The following is an 18,297-nucleotide window of genomic DNA, read 5'->3' as shown; positions in this document are numbered from 1 at the left end:
GACCAGCCACGCTCTTGAAAAATGGTCTAAATGAATGTTGATTTTCACTCTGACTTTTGCTGATGCTTAATGAGACTTTCAGCTTTGATATTAGCCTATATATTTTTACTATTTAATGCCAACTGCACAGAGGCTTTAATGTAATGCAGAATACTGTTTTAGTTTCTTCAGTTTTCTGTCCTCAGTCAATAGATGCCATCCTAATGCAAGAGCATACTTCTTAAACTCTGCAAGGAAGACTTGCATCACATCTCTCATACTGGTGTGTTTCTGTGTGAATGTGTGCGCGTATGCTTGTGTAACAGTAACCACAGCCTGTTTGTTAACAGACCAGCCAGATGTGACAAAGGAAGGAAAGGGAGAAAGAGAGTGCCCAAACTGCAACAGTGCCTCTCTTATATCAGTGAATGCTGTGCTTGCTACACACTGTAGATAAAAAGCACACAAAGCATTCCATGCATGTAGTGCAGATATAATGTGCTTCTAAAACTGCCCCCAATTGAGTTCACATGTACTCCAGATGCAGGGTATGTGGTTTGAATTCCTTCTGAAAAAATTATCTTTAAATAGAAAGAAGGATACTTCATGTTGAGGCTTCCATTAAGTCTGTGTATGATGTGATCCTTTAGCCAAACAACTCTGGGTATCTCTTAGCAAACACTCAAGTAATGTTATGTTTGGTCTGCTCACCCTGAATGGGTAGCTGAGACACAGATGGATGACATGTTATGTTGTCACTGTGTCTGTATTTTTATTCACTAGTTGCATGGCTAAATGGATGGTCAACCACTTTGAACCAAATCTCTAATTCACAGATTGCTGTGAAATCCAGACATTCATCATCCGCAGAAGTTGTATCTAAGCAAATACGGTGATCCTCTGTTTTCCTTAAGCACTTCAGCGAAGTTACTATTTGTAAATAATAAATAATAAAAAATAAAAAATAATAAAATGATGATCACATAGCGTCAAATCATAATGAGAGTTATCTCATTTACAATAGGTTTAGACAAAATAATAATTATAGATTAAATAATAATTATTAGATATTTTATCTAAATTATTTAGATAAAATAATATTCATATAGCACCAAATCATAACTAATGTTATCTCAGTCAGAAAAAAGGTAGGTTTAGACCGTACTCTTTGTTATATTATTTAGAGAGACCCAACATGAATCCAACATATACAGTTAAGAACAAAGTACCGCAAAAAGATTAGTTAGATTTCTATGAATCTATTTGGATACTCAAGGTCATTTGATGATCTCCATACCTTTCAAAAAGCACTATGAACACTAATTATACTTTGTGAAATTATTTGGTTAATGAATAAATATATTGAACAAATAAGTCATTGTTAGCATTATACCTGCTAAACATAAACTAAACAAATTATGGGCCCCATACACATGCAGTCTCTATGGGCCCCTAAAACCATCATCATTTGAGATCATATTATTTGCATACCAGGTGGATGAGCCTTGCAGAGCACATGATGGGAATAACACAAATGCAGCCTTACAATGTACACAGTGACGTCGCTGTGTGATAATAAAGTGGAATGTCAGCTGTCAGACTGAAGGTCAGCAGCTGGTGAAGACAGCATGACAAAAGATGAAAAGGGGCCTAATGGTGGATTACTTAAAATCACGAAGAAAGCTGCATAAAGCTGAGAGCGATAAGACATCAACACTCATTTACATGTTGTAATGAACTCGACAAAAAGGTGATCTACTTTGGGACATGATTTCTGAAGGTTTAACAAGAATATTTTGTATATATGTAGTTATGCATTACTGAAGTATAACTTTTCTGATCTTGCTGTAAACTTATTTTCCTTTGAAAGACACTAGGATGTGGCTTCTGTACCAGTTAGCAAATGTTCAGTGTTTGACTTCCCACACCAGCCACTTGTTCACTTTGGATCACTGCCATTTAACGTTGGGCAGGGCAGCATTCACTCAGCTTGTGTGAGTGTGTTTGCAGGAAACAGCTGTCTTGGTTGTTATATATGAGGGAGCAGATGAGAGCCCTGACATCTAAACTTACAGTCTAGCGTGGGACCGAATATTAAATCGATGGTCTAAAAGCAGTGCAGAGCGGGATGTTGACACAATAAAAATGTCACAGAATGTATTAAATTTGATACCACCACATTAACCAAATTGTGTAAATTTAACTTTAAACATTAAAAATAATCTCAAACTGGCAATTCTGCATTTTTTGTTGTTGTATCTTTTATATTTGCATATTTGATTTGATATTGATTAAACACCATTGAATGTCCTCAGCTTGGAGCTTTCGAAGTGGCACTGTGTATTACATGTGACATGCAGTAACTCAGTAACAATGTACAAAAGAAAAAATAATCATGCACTCCACTATATAATTGAAATATAAGTGTTTGCAGTTGCATTTTGTAGGGACTTACAGGGTGTGTTAGACATTAATTTCATCGTTATTGGATGACATTACTGATAACTCAAATACTTGATGTGAAAGCCAATAAAGGAGATGTTCTTCTCCGACAAAGAGGACTTCGGAAATTGCATAACATGCACAACCTAGCCAACAATGCACGTTACACATCACATCACATTACAGTGTGAATAAACGCTTGTATTTTCTTCCGGATGCACCGCTCTGTGCTTACTATCATGTTATTAAGAGCCTCAGTGATGCTTGGACAAATTAATGAACAAATTCTAGTTATTATAAGCTACTTACACTCACAGATGCATTTATTGACTTGGGAATGTCAATTATATCCAGTTTTTACTCTAGCATTGGTGCATGAAGCCGCCCTTTGACTTAGTTACATTTGACAAATCAGCCTATAATTTGTAAATCCAACTAACTTTTGTAGAGGTAATTCACTTAAATCACAAGCGTCAATCTAATGTTGACAGTGGAGGAAAACCCGTTATAAAAATGTCATGCTGATCCCTCCAGTTATGATGGCAATATTGGGTGGTCAGATGACAGCATATTATCCACATCGTGTTAAACAATACACACAAGCAACTAAACTCATTCTTATTCTTTTTTGTAAAACTGAAATTGAAGTAAAATATCAGTCAATTAATAATAAAAAAATCCTAATAAATGCACACCAGTCATTACATTTCACACAATAGCCTTTCAAGATGTTGCTCTATACACAAGTTAGTCTTGACAGAAGTATGTGATTCAGTCATTAAGAGCATGTGACCAAAATTCCATACTTAGGTCACATGACAAAATGTCAACCGCCTAAATATCTCCATGGCAACTGAGCAAACACAGATGAAGACCACATGTTGTGATTGAAAGCATGTGGAAATGTCCGTAAAGCTCGAAACATTTTTGTTGATAGATAAAAAAAATAATATGAATTGATGTTTCAAAATAACAATAAAGTATTCAGAATGGCTACTTGATTTTTACTTATCAGTGCTAGTTGGCTGAGTCACGTAAACGACTGTGACCGCATAACATCTGAAAGATCAATGCGCGAGAAATTACTGCTTACGAGCTTAAAAAATGTTTGAGCTGAAGCCTATAAATTCACTTTTGGTTGCTCTTTGATAGGTACGTTATTAATAATATGAATACTGTACTGCATTTGTGGTACTTTTTTGGACCATAGAAGCCTTTGTAGATATAAAGTGCGCCACCAGGCTGCGCCAGCGGAAGTATTGTTGCTCTCCCCACTCCTTTTCTACACGGTTCTGACGTCACCAACCTGCAATTGAACAAACGAACTAACGAACAACCGAGCCCCTACCGGAGCAACCGGGAGGCAGTAGTGTTGCAGAGCGAGTCCCCGCCGCCCGCCTGGAGGAGCCAAACGGAGGAAAGTGCACTGTGAGCCGCCGTGTGAACGCCGTACTGGAACCAAACGATGCGAGCGCTGCTCACCTCCGCCCAGTAACACTTACTATCGACTATTGGAAAAGACGAGAACCGTTACCGTGATTTACCGACAGAAAAACAAGGAGAAAAACGGAGGACGGACGGACAGACGGACGGACACACTACCACTGAGACCACGCTTGAGAAACAAACAATTGCGGTGGCCACATCGTGTTGTTTCTGTCCTGTGGATCAAACCGAGTGGATCCTTGAATTTAAATGCTTTAACGGTGCCAGGTCCCCGGCTTGAGAGCGAGAGAGAGGGAGCTGCCCAGAGAGCGAAAGAAAGAGGGATCACAGAGGGAGTGAAGGCATAGCACTGAGAAAAGGAGGAAATTAAGCAAGAAACAAGAAGAGGATTTGCAACCAGCTTTGTTTTAACGCACAAGTTTCATTGAGATCAGCTTTTATTGCTTTTTCTGCCGTGGATCCCGGAATCGGTAACGCTATCAAGCTGTGTTCTCTAACCATGGGATGTACTCTGAGCGCAGAGGAGAGGGCGGCTCTGGACCGGAGCAAAGCCATCGAGAAAAACCTCAAGGAGGACGGTCTCACCGCGGCCAAAGATGTGAAACTGCTGCTGCTCGGTAAGAGACGCCGGTTGAATTCCCCACCGTTGGGCCTGTAGAGCCAGAGCAGAGAAATGAAAGCCTTAGGGATGCAAGGTGTGGTGTCGAGGGTGGGCGGTTGGTAGGAGATGATCATCACTGAGGATAGTGGTGAAAATAATAAAGATAGAAAGAAAACATGACAATGATCAAAAGCTAATAAACCAATAATCTAGTCAAAAATCCAACATATGGACAAAGAGGCTTTGATTTGCTTGATGTTACCATCTAAACACACCCTGTCTTCTTATTACATCACTTTGAAGCCACCTGCTATAACAGCATTTAATCCATTAAAGATGTTGCAGGTGGTAAAATGATCTGCAGAACCAGTCAGTTTCTTGGTAATAGGTGGGAACTTCATCACAGATGATAACTGCAGATGGGTGCCTGGAAAAAAAATGGCAGTATGCAGCAATGGAGGGCCAAGCACAGAGAGTGCTGCTTCATAGGTTTGAGCTGGGAGATTGATTTATTGGTTCCTCGTGAGAAAGTTAGTATTTCATGTATTTAAGATGGGGGATGGAAGAAAGGAATAAAAAAGGATGAGGTTGAGGAAGAAAGGGTGCCACCACTTACTCCATCTTTTGTCTCCACCCCTCTGCCGCTGTCTTTATTCACTTTGAGGATTTTTAAAAGGCTGATTCTCCCCTTTCTTTCTCTTTTTCTCTCTCCAACCCCCTCCTCTCTCTCGCTCTGTCTCCATCTTGCTCTCTCACACGCGCACACACACACACACACACACACACACACACACACACACACACATACACCCTGTTTACATTGTCTTCTTGTCTCTTATCCCTCAGGGGCTGGAGAGTCAGGGAAAAGCACCATCGTCAAACAGATGAAGTAAGTCTCCAATAAGCACGGTCTAATAACCCTATAGTGTGTATGTATGTCTCTCTCTCACTCTTTCTTTCTGGTTCTTTCACACACATCACACACTATTCACTCACATATATTCAACCTGATTTGAAAACCAGAGTGTAGCTGTAGCTTGACAACACCTTGATTTGGTGTCACATTTCTGTTTCGGAAAAGCCAGACCGTTGACCCGAAAGTACCCCTGACTTTAACCCCAGCTGGCCCTGTCAAACATCCACCCGAGCTTCACTCTTTCAACCCTCTTCAAACATCTGATGTTGCTCTGTGTGGGTGGAAACGCGGATCAAATTGTGTGTGGGAAAAAGATGATGCAGGTGCAGTGATTTACTGTTCGGCTGTGCATGCATGGTACTTTTAAAAAGGATGCCGTGTCATGCTTTTTCCTTCAAGATTTGAGGTGTGGCTATGTACAAAAACAGAGTTAGAAAAAAATAGGAATCTTGGAGCTAAGTAGTTGTTGTAACATATATATGATATCAATTTAAGTTGTGTTAACACATGATTGAATTTAGGGGCTCGGGGCATAGAGATATCACAGAGTCGTCAGATACGAAAGCCTAAGGGAAGGATAAGAAGGACTTGAGTCTACTTCTTTCCTCTTCCACGTCAATGATTCTGTGATGTCAGGAGCAGATGTAACCACTGATCACAGTGCAGTTGCTGTCCATTTTTATGCTTCTTAAATGGTATATACTGTAGGGTTTTTTATTATAAAGAAAATGTATGACAATATGTTCACACAGGTAACTACTACTGCTCTCTTTAAGACCTTAACAGTGAGTTTAAATGGCCAAATTCTCCATGATCCAAATCCATGTTGCTAGAGTGTTACTGTATAACACAATATTCAAACAGCCAAACCAATACACAAACTACTTAATCAGTGGAATGGCAGAAAATGTATTATCTATTAAATGCACCAATATTTTTTTTAAACTGAAATATAAAAGAGCTACTACTCGTGTCAGCACGATCAGCCTTCTGCTGTTGCCTGTAACACCTTAACCATGTAGTCTGCTGACTGTGTGAATGTCTGTGAGGGCTTTCTTACTAACCTGAGGTCAGTCCAATATAGCTCTGATGAAAAACCTCTCCTGTAGGGACCTTATGTGTACCTGTGGTACTTTGCAGTGATTTTACTGACTTCATTAAAGATTTCTTTTTTTTCTCTTATGCTATCATTACAATGTCCTTATAATACCCCTAAAGGGACTTAACTGTGCTGCTTAGTGCGCAGTTTCTTGCAACCTTATCACAGTTTAATAGTATTTCTGTATTTACTATGTTATTGCAATAATCCTATAACATATCTAAAGGATTTACTACAGTTCTTAAGGTCAGCTGCACATCAGCTAGTAAATAAACACTTTACTTAGCCCCCCACCCCTTTCTGTCATTTTATCTGTAATCCTGTCGTGACATATGTTTTTTCTTCAATCTCCTCTGCTGTGTCATTTTACAGACGCCTGAGTGCGTTTCAGCTGTTAGTAGGCTTTGGTTGTGGTCTTACGGTGACATATCACATGAGGACATGATTCAGTGGATCCAGATGAGTCTGTTTCTCAGCTGTTAATGGTCATTTTTCATCAGCACAGTGTGTTCTGCACACTGACCAACCAGTGCTCCCAGCGGGTTCATTAAATACATATAGAGGGCTGTACCCTTTGGAGCAACTGAACTCATTGGAGGCATTGGATTGTAGTTAATCACACATTTATGTGATTTGTTAGTGATGCAAATGGATGTTTGGAGGCTAATATTGCAGATATTAAAGTATGTTCCTGCAGCTTTACAATTATTGTTAGCCAAATACTCAAACTATGACTTTAGAAAAATTATCAGTCCCTCTAGGAAGTTGCATGTGGCATTCCTGCAAATTCACTCACATTCAACCAATTGAGGCCTTTCCATAAATTTGACCAATCACTGGATTTCCTCCTGTGCGTGAAGTCACTTATGTCACAATCAGAGACCGTGGTCCTACATTTCCACCAACCAGCGGTTCTGTAGTCATTGTAGTCGTTGTACGTTGAGATAGTAATCCCCCTGTCTCTTATCAATAGTTTTATAATGCTGCATCAGCCAAAATAACAAGTAAAACATTTAATGTAATAAATAACATGTAGGTTCTTATTTACACAGATGGACAACATTGAATGTGCATGTGCAGTGCAAAATGAGCATTTCATGGCTATGGACTTATGTGTCACTCACTTTTTACACATTGTATTTGGAGTCCTAACACAAAAATCGTCCAGAAGCGATGTCAGAAGACAAACAGCTGGCTCAGCCGATGCATGGCCAATAGGATCGTTTGTCCTGGCTGCTCACAGTGGATGAATGTATTAAATTACAGAAAAAAACTTGCCCGAAATCCTGGAGGGACTACATTATAAATGTAATCTAAGAATGTTTCTTGACAGAAATAGAGCTTTGGCATGGTTCTTTGGCTTTTCTTTTCTTCAATCATTCCAGCCATGCCACCTCCGTGTTTTGCTGTCTGATTACAGTCTACAGCTATTCTTGCTTATGCTAATTCACGAGTTGATGGAACTGCATCTGGCAGACAACATTGTCTGTTAATTTTTTAAAACAAATCAAATGTTTTATTTAATACAGTCTTGAGTGCTTCTCAGGGCCACATTCTCTCAGTATGAAGAGCCGTGTGCTACAATGTGCCCTAACAATATTTCCTGTTTATGAGGCGTACAGGCTGACTTGATTTGTTTGGGCCATGTTAGAAGCTTCACATCAGCCAGACATTTTTAAAGTTTAAGTTTTGTTTATGCAGGAGGGTCAACCTCTGTTTGCCAAATATATCTTTCAAACTGGAATAACAGCTGATGTTGGGCAGGTTGAATGCAACATTTTTGTATTTCCTTACAAAAGGGCATCAGTTTTAAAGAGAGTGAAGCTGCTTTTGAAGTGGTGGACAGCGCCCTGCCAGCGAAGCCTTAACGTTCCTGTTCAGAGGCGCTCTGCTATTTCCGGAACCGCATCAGAGGAGTGGAAAGCCCTTACTGCGTTTTCTTTTACATAGCTTTGAACATCTGGGGCCTACTCAAGTGACCAATTGTGTGTGTGTTTGTGTATTTGTGTGCTTTCTTCACAGAGACAGACAGAGATGAGTGGATTAGATTTGGATTTAGATTTGACGGTGTGTATATTGGGCAGTGTGTGTCGCAGCTGTGTATGTGATCTCAGTGAGTGGAAATAAGGAGTCTGTTACCACTCTGTGTGGTACAGTGGAAATATACTTCTACTGTGCCACCATAAATGGACCACTCAAAGCTGCTTTTACACTACATATCACATTCACCCATTCACACACTGATGGCAGAGGCTGCTACGTAAAGTGCCCAACTGTCAATCAGATAACACATACATACCCGTTGGCTATGCCACCGGGAGCAATTTGGGGTTCAGTGTCTTGCCCAAGGACACTTTGACATGTAGCCTGAGGGAGCTGGGGATCGAACCTCCGACCTTCTGATTGAAAGACGACCGACTCTACCACTGAGCCACAGCCGCCATAGAGAGTGTTGTGTTATAGGTTATTTAAGGAAGGACTTTTGGTATATTCTAAATATTATTATTGATATTCATGGGTTTTTGAAAGCCTCCCCTTGAAGCACAGATTTTTGGTTTCTGAGACAATGCACTCGCTGCTAACATGAATATGATGAATAACTCATGACCTGGCACCCATAACATCTCTGTAGGGAGCACAGGTGTGCTTTGTGTGCTTTGTGTGTGTGTGTGTGTGTGTGTGTGTGTGTGTGTGCTTTGTGTGCTTTGTGTGTGTGTGTGTGTGTGTGTGTGTGTGTGTGTGTGAGTGATAGGGAGATCTAGGACTGAGAATTAAATACAGTTGTATATGGATGAGTTGTGAGGCTAATACAGAACTACAAAGACAGGGAGGAGGAAGTAACGATGAAGCAGAAGAGAATGTGTGACTGTGCAGAAGAAGGGAATGGAGAGAAGAAAGGATTTGTGTGAGAAACATGTGAATGACTGGATTATGTGTTTAGGTGTACATATGTACATGATGGCCTATCAGTGAGCGTTATGCTTAAGCCAGTCACCCCAGGGACTTGTTCATATGTGAACAACATATCTCTATCTTGTGCATAGAGCTGTGTGTGCGTTCGTGTGTGACACCATCTGTTTATGGCGCCTGTGTGTGTTTAGACGTGTGCAAAAGTCCTCTTGCTGCCCAGCTGGCAAACTGACCTCCTCAGCGGTGCTCACTGTGTGAGAAAAAACATTTAATGTTGTAACTTTTTTCTATAATTGAGTAGAAACCAAGGATGCCGCTGCCTGGTACAGCTGCTGAACAAGTGGGGGAAAAGATCAGAAGTTGTAGCCAGTGGTGGGTTGTACTGCAGCCCCCTCCCCTCTGTACTTCTGCTAATCATGTGTGAGTTGTTTACTGGCTGCCCTTAAAGGCTCTGCTTCAAGGGGCAGACTGGACCAGACTCTTCTTCCAAATCATGTTGTACTGAAGTTTTATTTGTTGAATATCATAGGCTTATGATATGGACTTTAAGATACTGAAAGTAAAGTTTTAGGGTTAGATATTAAGTATCAGAATATTTCAGATTCTACTGTAGTTTTGGTCTTGTTTTTTTTTTTAAATCTCTAATATGTACCAAAGTGACAAAACACGTTGTTTAAGTAACCTTTAAAGATTGTCCCAATGTGATTCAGTTATGATCGAGGTGAATGTCTTTAGAAACTACACATTGAACCCTCTGGCTGTAGAGAAGTCTATGTACTTAGAAAAAGGGAGCACAGTGAGTCTTCTTGACTTCTTTAGGCCAACTGATAGTCAGAGGAGTTGTACCACGGCAAATAATCCTACCTGATTAAACCTCCAGATTATTTCTCTTTCAATCATTAACAGTTTACAACCCATATAAAAAGCAGTATCAGTTCTTGGGCCCTGGAAAACCTCTGCCAGACTACATAACACGCGTCATCTGGCAGAGGCCAGGGAGCTTGCTAAAGTACACTTCCTCAATCTAGGACGCCCGCCTCTGATGTCATGTCTCGTTCAAAGTTGTCAGGTTTGAAATGTGGACTGCAGACCTCAAGATTTTTTAGACGATCCACCGGTATGTTCTCATCGTATTTTAGATTCTGTATCGCCCTGACCCACTGCCTGTAGCGATCAACGTCCTTGACTGGAAAACGGTTTTATTTCACTCAGCGTCTCTCGCTGGGCTGTTCCTTTCAGAGGGAGGGGCCCAATGCATGTGTTGTAGGAATGTAGAATGGGCGAAACCACAAGCTGTTTGAACAACTTTCTCCACAGCTATGGCGCCAATTTCAAATATTATTACTTCTATTGATTACAGAGAACACCAGCTTTGACTGACAGGGGCTTTTTCCAGGAGCGGATTTCTCCTTTAATGTAACACAGTCAGAGGTGAACATTGGGTCAAAGAAATGTGACTTCTTTATAAATACAATAAAGATGATGTTCTGCAATTGGGACCCTAGTAGGACCAGCTGGTGCCACTGACACAGCTACTTTTTGTGTACCATTACTAACCAAGAGTATCTGTGTTCAGTATACAGACAATCATTATTCCATGAATCCTTTGGTGGATGGAAAGAAATGTCATGAAGCTTAAGGATTTGTTGCTTTTCTAGTCATTTATGACAGGAAATGAATGGTCCCCAGGTTTGGGACACAAGAAGCAACTTGAAGATGACCGTTTTTATGATCTTTTGACATTTTTAGATGAATGATAAACCCCAAGATTATCAGCAGATTAATCAAAAGGAAAAAATGAGTAGCACTTAGTTTAAACTGATTTCAGTTCGACACTTTCTATGTATGTTGCATTTTGAGGGATGTACAATACAAAATCTTGTTTTCATTGATGTATTTTTGTCAAGTTATTTATATTTTTGTCACTCTGTAGAAACTTGTTCTGCTTGAGCAAAGATTCGTCAGTGAGTCAGTCGCAGTGAGCAGAATATGCAGAGCTTCTCACTCTGTCTTTCTCCTTTTCTTCGTCTCTGGCTTTTCTCTTTTACAAAGTATGAGTGTGTTTGTGCCACACTGACATGATCGGAGGCGACTGGCCGAAGGGAGAACAAACGCTGTCCGTCCCTCACGGCTGCACTGCTTCCCACAGGCTTTTCCCACCGTGTGTGTGAGTGAGTGAGTGTGTGTGTGTGTGTGGTTTCTCTAGAACAGGAGATAATTAGGTTTAAGCCTCAGAAGAGGAGAATGAAAGGGGGAAGGGGAGTAGGATGGAGGAAAGAAAGGTGGTGGTGTTTTGTGCAGAGAGGGTGAGGGAGAGGGGGTTGTAGAAGAAGGGACACAGAGAGGGAGTTCTAATGAAGGAAATTAAAAGCCCAGTGCATAAAAGAAAAGACAGAGAGGAGCAGTCTGCAAGTGGGGATAGAAAGGACAGAACTTCATAAAGTGGTGGAAGAGAGGGATGAAGAGAGAGGAGAGACTACTACTGCAAGAGGAGAAGAAAAGAGGGGAGAGTTACAGAGACACCCAGCTGAAGCAACCGGGGAGGAAAATTCAATTGAAGTGGAAGTGTGAAAAGAAACAGGAGAGGAGAGAAGAGGGTAAAGGGAGGACGAGTGTGAGGCTGGGGAGGTAAGAGGAAGGAAGTGAGGCCATTTTGAGCAAGAGGAGAGAGATTGACAAGTGCAAGAACATATTCTCACTTATTAAGCAAGCCAGAGGAGGCAAGGACAGGGTGCAAAGGGCATTCCTTCTCTGGACTCTGCTCTCCTTGATAATTATTAGCCATCTTTTCCTGGGATGGTGTGACACAAGGAGAGAACACAGAGAAGAGAGAAAAAAGAGAAAGACAGGGAGGGTGTGAGAGAGACGGGGGGACTCATCTTGGCACCGACTCAAGTCTTGCGTGAAGAGACACTCTGTAACTGGTCATCAAAAGCAGTCCGTCAGCCAGATAGTCATCCTTCATTGGTTAAATATAGCCGTGGGCGTGCTCATCAGCGGAATGATTTGATTGGCTGCCTCAGTGAGCTGTGAAATAACAGCGAGGCAACGTCTCATGATAGCTGTGTTTGTGTGTGCACATGTGCTTGTCGGCACGTCCAAGAACACTTTGATAACAGTTTGTAAATGTGGGGTTTGAATCCTATTTGCATCTTGTAAATAGGCAGCCGGGTGCTAAACAGGCAAAACTTTATCAAAGCATCACTCACACACACACACACACACACACACACACACACACACACACACACACACACACACACAAATACACTTGCTGTACACTCCCAAACTAAGAAGCTTCTTTTTTTTAATCTTACTTCGTATCTCTCTCGTACTCTTGTAACCTTTCTACTTCCTTCCTCTACATGGTCCACATTTCTACTCTGTGTTTCTTGCATAATTTTGCACAATCAACGGTTACAGTTGGGGACTTTTCTTCCAAATTATTGCTGCTTAAAGGCTGCTTAAGTTGTAAAAGGCCATCACTGCCATTTTAAGATCATGTCACAAAAGCAACATGTAGAGGCATTTTATATGTGGGGGCTTCCATTACATGTTGAGTTGGTGATCCTTTAGTTTATTGGACCTGTTTTTTTTGCGAAACTTCCAGTAACCAGAATCACTTCAATGTTTGAAGCCAACCCTGAATACACTCACAAGACAGTATCATTCTTTAAGATCTTAGGAGGCATGTTATAACTTGAGTAATATCATGCCTTGGACACATCCTAAAATACAGTAACGGGTATCAGCAGGTAAACCATTCAAAGCACTAGGGCTGTGCAAAAATATCGATACATCGAAGTGTCACGATATTTCATTTTCAGGATCATGTATCGATTTTCCCGACCCTCATATCGATACATTTCATGGATACAAGACACCCTCATATTTCCCTCAAATTCCTGTGATCATAACGACCTCCGCTCCTGTAGATGTCGCTGTAACGCTGGGAGGCTGATTTCTTCCCTGGATCAGTCGCTGCCTGTATTACTGCAGAAGAGCAGGGCTGACGTCGGAACGTACTTCGGTTTTTTGCAACCAAAATAGAGACAAATGATTTAGATAATCAACCTACGATTGCACTAATAAGACACCGGCTGATAACCCTTTTTATCCACATAACTGGAGTGCTGTTACACAGCGGCATGTCCCTCTTCCTGTTTCTCCATCACAATATGTGTCTTGCATTATCATGAGTTACGTTTAACAAAGTAGCCCAAAAAAGTTCCGCATTTTTCACCGCAGCCCCGTTTTGTGAAGGAGGCTCGTCTTTAAAGACGTTGCGCATCAAAATGATCCAAAGTCGATGTGGTTCTGGATGACATCGCCACTATGCCGCACCACTTTAAATCTTTAAAACAGTGCAATAACAATATCCATATTTAACAGAAGACAGGAAGGATGTGGAAGTGCTCGCGGACGTCTCTCTGTATGCTTTGTCTGTCGAGCATATATGCTGCTCGGGACAGGTGGGGGAGGGGCACAGCACGAAGGGAGGATGTTCAGTAATTAATCAATGGTTCATGAAGATCTTGGACAGATAAAATAAGAAACAGGACAGTATTGGTCGGCAAATATACCTGGGCAACCTGCCCAGTATGGCAGTATGTCTTTGTGTATGTTTGTGTGTGTGTGTGTGTGTGTGTTTGTCTGAGCAGCATGTGCAAAGGTGCTGCTCGCAACGGGTGCGGGACAGGCACAGCGTGGATGGAGGATATTTAGTTATTAATCAATGGCGGATGAAGGTCTTGGACAGATAAAATAAAAAACAATAATATACCTGGGCGACTTGCTTTGGTATCGTCTATATGTGGGAAACACTATGATAATATAGCAGCCATATTGATGATGTTATGTTATTTTAATTTTAGTTCCCCGTTTTTAGTGACACACAACACTAAACATTTTATTTTTATGTTATGCATAAACATTTGAGTCGAGTGACACATTAAGAATATTTTCACTCTACTTTCATATGATGTGTAATGGCATCATTCTCTTCAGTGTGTTCAGTGAAACTGCAATTCAAATATTGTTCTAATCAATTACAATGGAAATTTTGAATTAAACAGTTTTAAGTCAATTTGTGAGCTCGCCAGGTGGTACACAGCAAGTTGTATTCTCAGTTCCCATTTTACATTTCACAAGTATCGCAATACGTATCATGTCGTGACCAAAGTATCGTGATACATATTGTATGGTGAGGTCCTTGCTAATACCCATCCCTAATAATGTACCCACAATTCATTATCTCCTGAATCAACTGGTTTAATTATCATGTGACAATGACAAACAACAACTGTGCATTGCTAGTTGAGAGTATATTGTTAGCAAAAGCTAGCACAGTGTCAGCAAATAGTGTTTTTCCACCAATTATAGTTATCAAATGTTGCATTTTCAACTCATGGTACAAAAATGTAACAAATTAAATACATCTGTCGTTTCCAAATACGCACAGCACGTGGGCATGAGTCACATATGTTGCTTCTACCGGTGTCTCATGCAGCAGCAGGAAGTATTGCGTGATTGCTATCAGATCAGATGATCTTCATGACATTTCGATTGGTGAGCTGTAACCATTCTTAAACACTCCCACCACCACCTCCAACCTAATGAGGGTCTGTGGAGACAGAGACCTGTCACAGCTCTGCAGATCTACTGTTCCAAATGTCTCAGGTGTGGAGTGCCACAATCAGCCAACCTGCCAACAATCAGACAGCATGTGCCCTGTCACATGATGTACTGGTATTATCACATGTGCTATGAATACAGAGTAAAATCTGTATCTCTGTTCTTTTCTCTCTTTCTGCTACTTTACTAAATTAAAACTGTTTTTGCTCTGAGCCATGTCTGCTCTCTCTCTCTCTTCTATGAGACCAGGTCAATTTGACTGCGTGTGGTCCACGCACTAATCAGGGCTTCTTATAAAATACAATGGTCTTTTGTGGAAGGAAAATGTGTGTGTGTGTGTGTGTGTGAGTGTGAGTGTGAGTGTGAGTGAGTGAGTGTGTGTGTGTGAGTGAGTGTATGTGCTTGTACACTTACACAAAACTGGGTGTTTTTTTCTGTTTGTGTGCATATGTTGATGTAGTTGTGAGAGTGTGTTTTTTTTGTGTTAGAGCCATTTGGCAGATTTGATGTCAGTTCAGTGCGCTGCGAGACAAAGGAGTCTTGTTACAGTGACCGCACTCAGCTGATATAAAGTCAGCTGATGGTGACTGTGGCTTGGTTTGAAGCTGGGAGAGTGAGTTTGAAAGAATGTTTGTATTTTTCTATTTGTATCACCAAAATGGTACAGAACAGGAAACACAATTTTTTGGTGGTTAAGGTTACTTAATTTTGCATCTGTCTTTAAAGCAGCATATGTCCCCTCCATATATGCAGTCTGTCAATCACGTGGAAAATTCTGCATAATGTCATCACATATAAAACACCACAGTACAGCCTCAGGTCTGAGTCAACACAAAAGCAGCTTAAGATGTATATTTAAACAGACGCTAAACATGGCTACTGCATTGCGTCACATTGCATGATACATGTGTTTTTTTGGTCTCTTTGTAAATCCACCTTTTAGCATTGATGAATCTTAGATTGCATTTTTGCATTTTGCTAGTACAGGAAGTAGATGGGTAGATTATGGTCTGGTATGATCTTTTTTATAACTGACAAACTGTGTCTGTTTTACAGCCTTGCATGGCTGACACAATATTAAGACAGGCACGAGGACAGCCTTGCATGGCTGTCCTCGTGCCTGTCTTAATGCTAATGCTAGCTAGCTGGCACGCTCACAATGGCAATTTTTACCTTGTTAACCTTGTTTACAATTAGCACTGTAGCGTGTTACAATTGTAACATTTGCATATAGCAACAAAAAAGTACAGCTGAGATTGAAGTTAAAAGATTAAGTCAGAGTTATTACAATTCATTCATGCATGAATGTCCGTACAACTTTTTATGTCAAATCCATCCAATAATTAATCTCAACAACAGACAGATATTGTCATACCTAGCTATGCTGCTAGCATACGGCCAAAAACAGTTTGAACATGAACTGAAACATTTTATTCATTCAGATTAAATTAATTTAAACATACCATTACAGAATATATACATTTTTTCCCCCAAAGTAAAATGCCTTTGATATACTGAGCCTCCACCAGACCAGAGCCAGACCAAAGCCATTTATCTTGTTGCTAGAATTCAGCAAGGCCCCATTCCTTTGTTTCCACGAGCTGACTAGGCTTCACTTGGTTTGAATCCCTCAAATTAAGTAATTAATATTGACACAGGGGACGACAGGAGAGCTGAATAATTACATTTCGACATTGTATGTGGGACAACCTGATTAAACCTGTGTCCCTTCTTCTCTGTGTCTCCCTCCCTGTCTGACTGGAGCTTCCATCAATTCACCAATGAGTCAAATTGCCCTTAACAGAGTACATGTTGACTTGTACAGGCTATAATATTGATGTTATGAACTGCTTCTGGAACAACTACTTCCCGTAGCTGTACTGACAACTGGAACAAGGGTCACATTTTTTTCACATTACTTGTTGCATGCTGACTTTACTGCAATAGTAAAAAGAAATCTCCTCAAGATTGTTTGTACCTGTTTTAAACGAGTTAAACAATAAGTGATCATGAGTCGCCAAATGGCCTGGATTCAATTTGAAACATGCAAGAAACTGCACGGTATTATTTACTGTACAGCAAGTCAATAAATTGACCAAATCTAAACACCATGGAAACTGCCCAAGTGTGCTCAAAGGTAGCCTGCTAGAGGAAAAAAGTGGTGCTCATAGTTGGCTTGTCTTTATCTGAGTAATAAATCCTAACATGTTGACTTTGCAAACTTCTGATTAACTGGGGCTTTTTACAAGTTACCATTTAAAGACACTGAGAACAGACCTGATATGTAGCCACATGGGACAATTCAATACTGGGGTCTTGATGAGCCATGGAGCTAATATTACTGTTACAATATTGTGTTAATTATGTGTCGACATTTGACTACAGGCTCAGCCACTGCATCAACATTGCCAGCTAAGAAAAATAATACACAGAACTTTTGCATTTGATTCACCCACTAATGCCCAACAGTGATTTTAAATGATATCTATATTTAAATCTGTGGAGTGTGATAATGCTCGTTTTCCCAGTCATGTAGAAACATTTTCTCTGGCACAGAAATATTCACAGAAAAATCCTACGAATAATGATTGAAATAAAAGGCCCCAGTGCAGGGTGCTGGGAGGGACACTTTGTGCAGCTGCTTACCCAACTTTTAATTAGGAAACGGTTATGACACTGCACTCTCTTCAACTGTCACCCTGAGCTTTGCCAGGTGAGCACCTGTGTGAATGTGGTGTGTGTTTTTATGTGTGTTTCTTGCATGTGTTTGTCCTGTAGAAATCAACCACTGGGGAGGGAGAAAGGGTGTGTCAGTGCTGTGTTTTGAAATTAATAGCGAATAGCAAATGGAAAAGGAAAGAAAACAGGAGATGAGTAAAATGATAATTAGGAATGATGCAAGTGAAGATGGCAGTGAGTGGGAGAGACTGACAGAGAACAAGTATGATGTTGGGTAGAAAGTACACAGAGAGTGAGTGAGAGAGACATGGGAGCACTGGATGAAAGGGATCTTGGCAGAGGACAGAGGCAGATAGAGATAACATGTGACAGTGAAACAGAGAGATAATGGCAGACAGATTTAATGAGGTCTTCCTAGATGTAATACTGAACTGTAATTATTCTGCTCTCCTGTCTGCCTGGGTTAATACGCATGTGTGTGCAGCTCCAACATCCCTGCTGAACTAGTGTGAAGCAGACTGTGTCCCCTGGCACAAGAACTCTCCGTCAGCACATGACCAAACCTGGAGCCAGCAGTCCTCTCCACCAGGG

The 18,297-nt window shown here is 40.8% G+C and overlaps 1 protein-coding gene across 2 annotated transcripts in view; it reads left to right on the top strand.

Moving 5' to 3' along the window:
• Positions 1–3,743: 3,743 nt before the first annotated feature.
• gnao1a (guanine nucleotide binding protein (G protein), alpha activating activity polypeptide O, a) overlaps positions 3,744–18,297 on the top strand; it is a 97,936-nt gene continuing 83,382 nt past the window's right edge. The window contains exons 1-2 of one of the 2 annotated variants that reach the window (XM_069685856.1): positions 3,744–4,484; positions 5,315–5,357. In XM_069685856.1, coding sequence (XP_069541957.1) covers positions 4,367–4,484; positions 5,315–5,357 — 161 coding nt within the window. In that variant the 5' untranslated portion in view covers positions 3,744–4,366. The remainder of the gene's footprint in view (positions 4,485–5,314; positions 5,358–18,297) is intronic. The other variant, XM_069685857.1, reaches the window with a different exon arrangement.

This window comes from Semicossyphus pulcher, unplaced genomic scaffold (genome assembly GCF_022749685.1).
Source record: "Semicossyphus pulcher isolate SPU_LCO1_2020_fin unplaced genomic scaffold, fSemPul1.0.p SCAF_8, whole genome shotgun sequence".
Classification (NCBI taxonomy): Eukaryota; Metazoa; Chordata; class Actinopteri; order Labriformes; family Labridae; genus Semicossyphus; species Semicossyphus pulcher.
The sequence above is the reverse complement of the archived record's forward strand: the minus strand, read 5'-3'. Positions and strand labels throughout refer to the sequence as shown.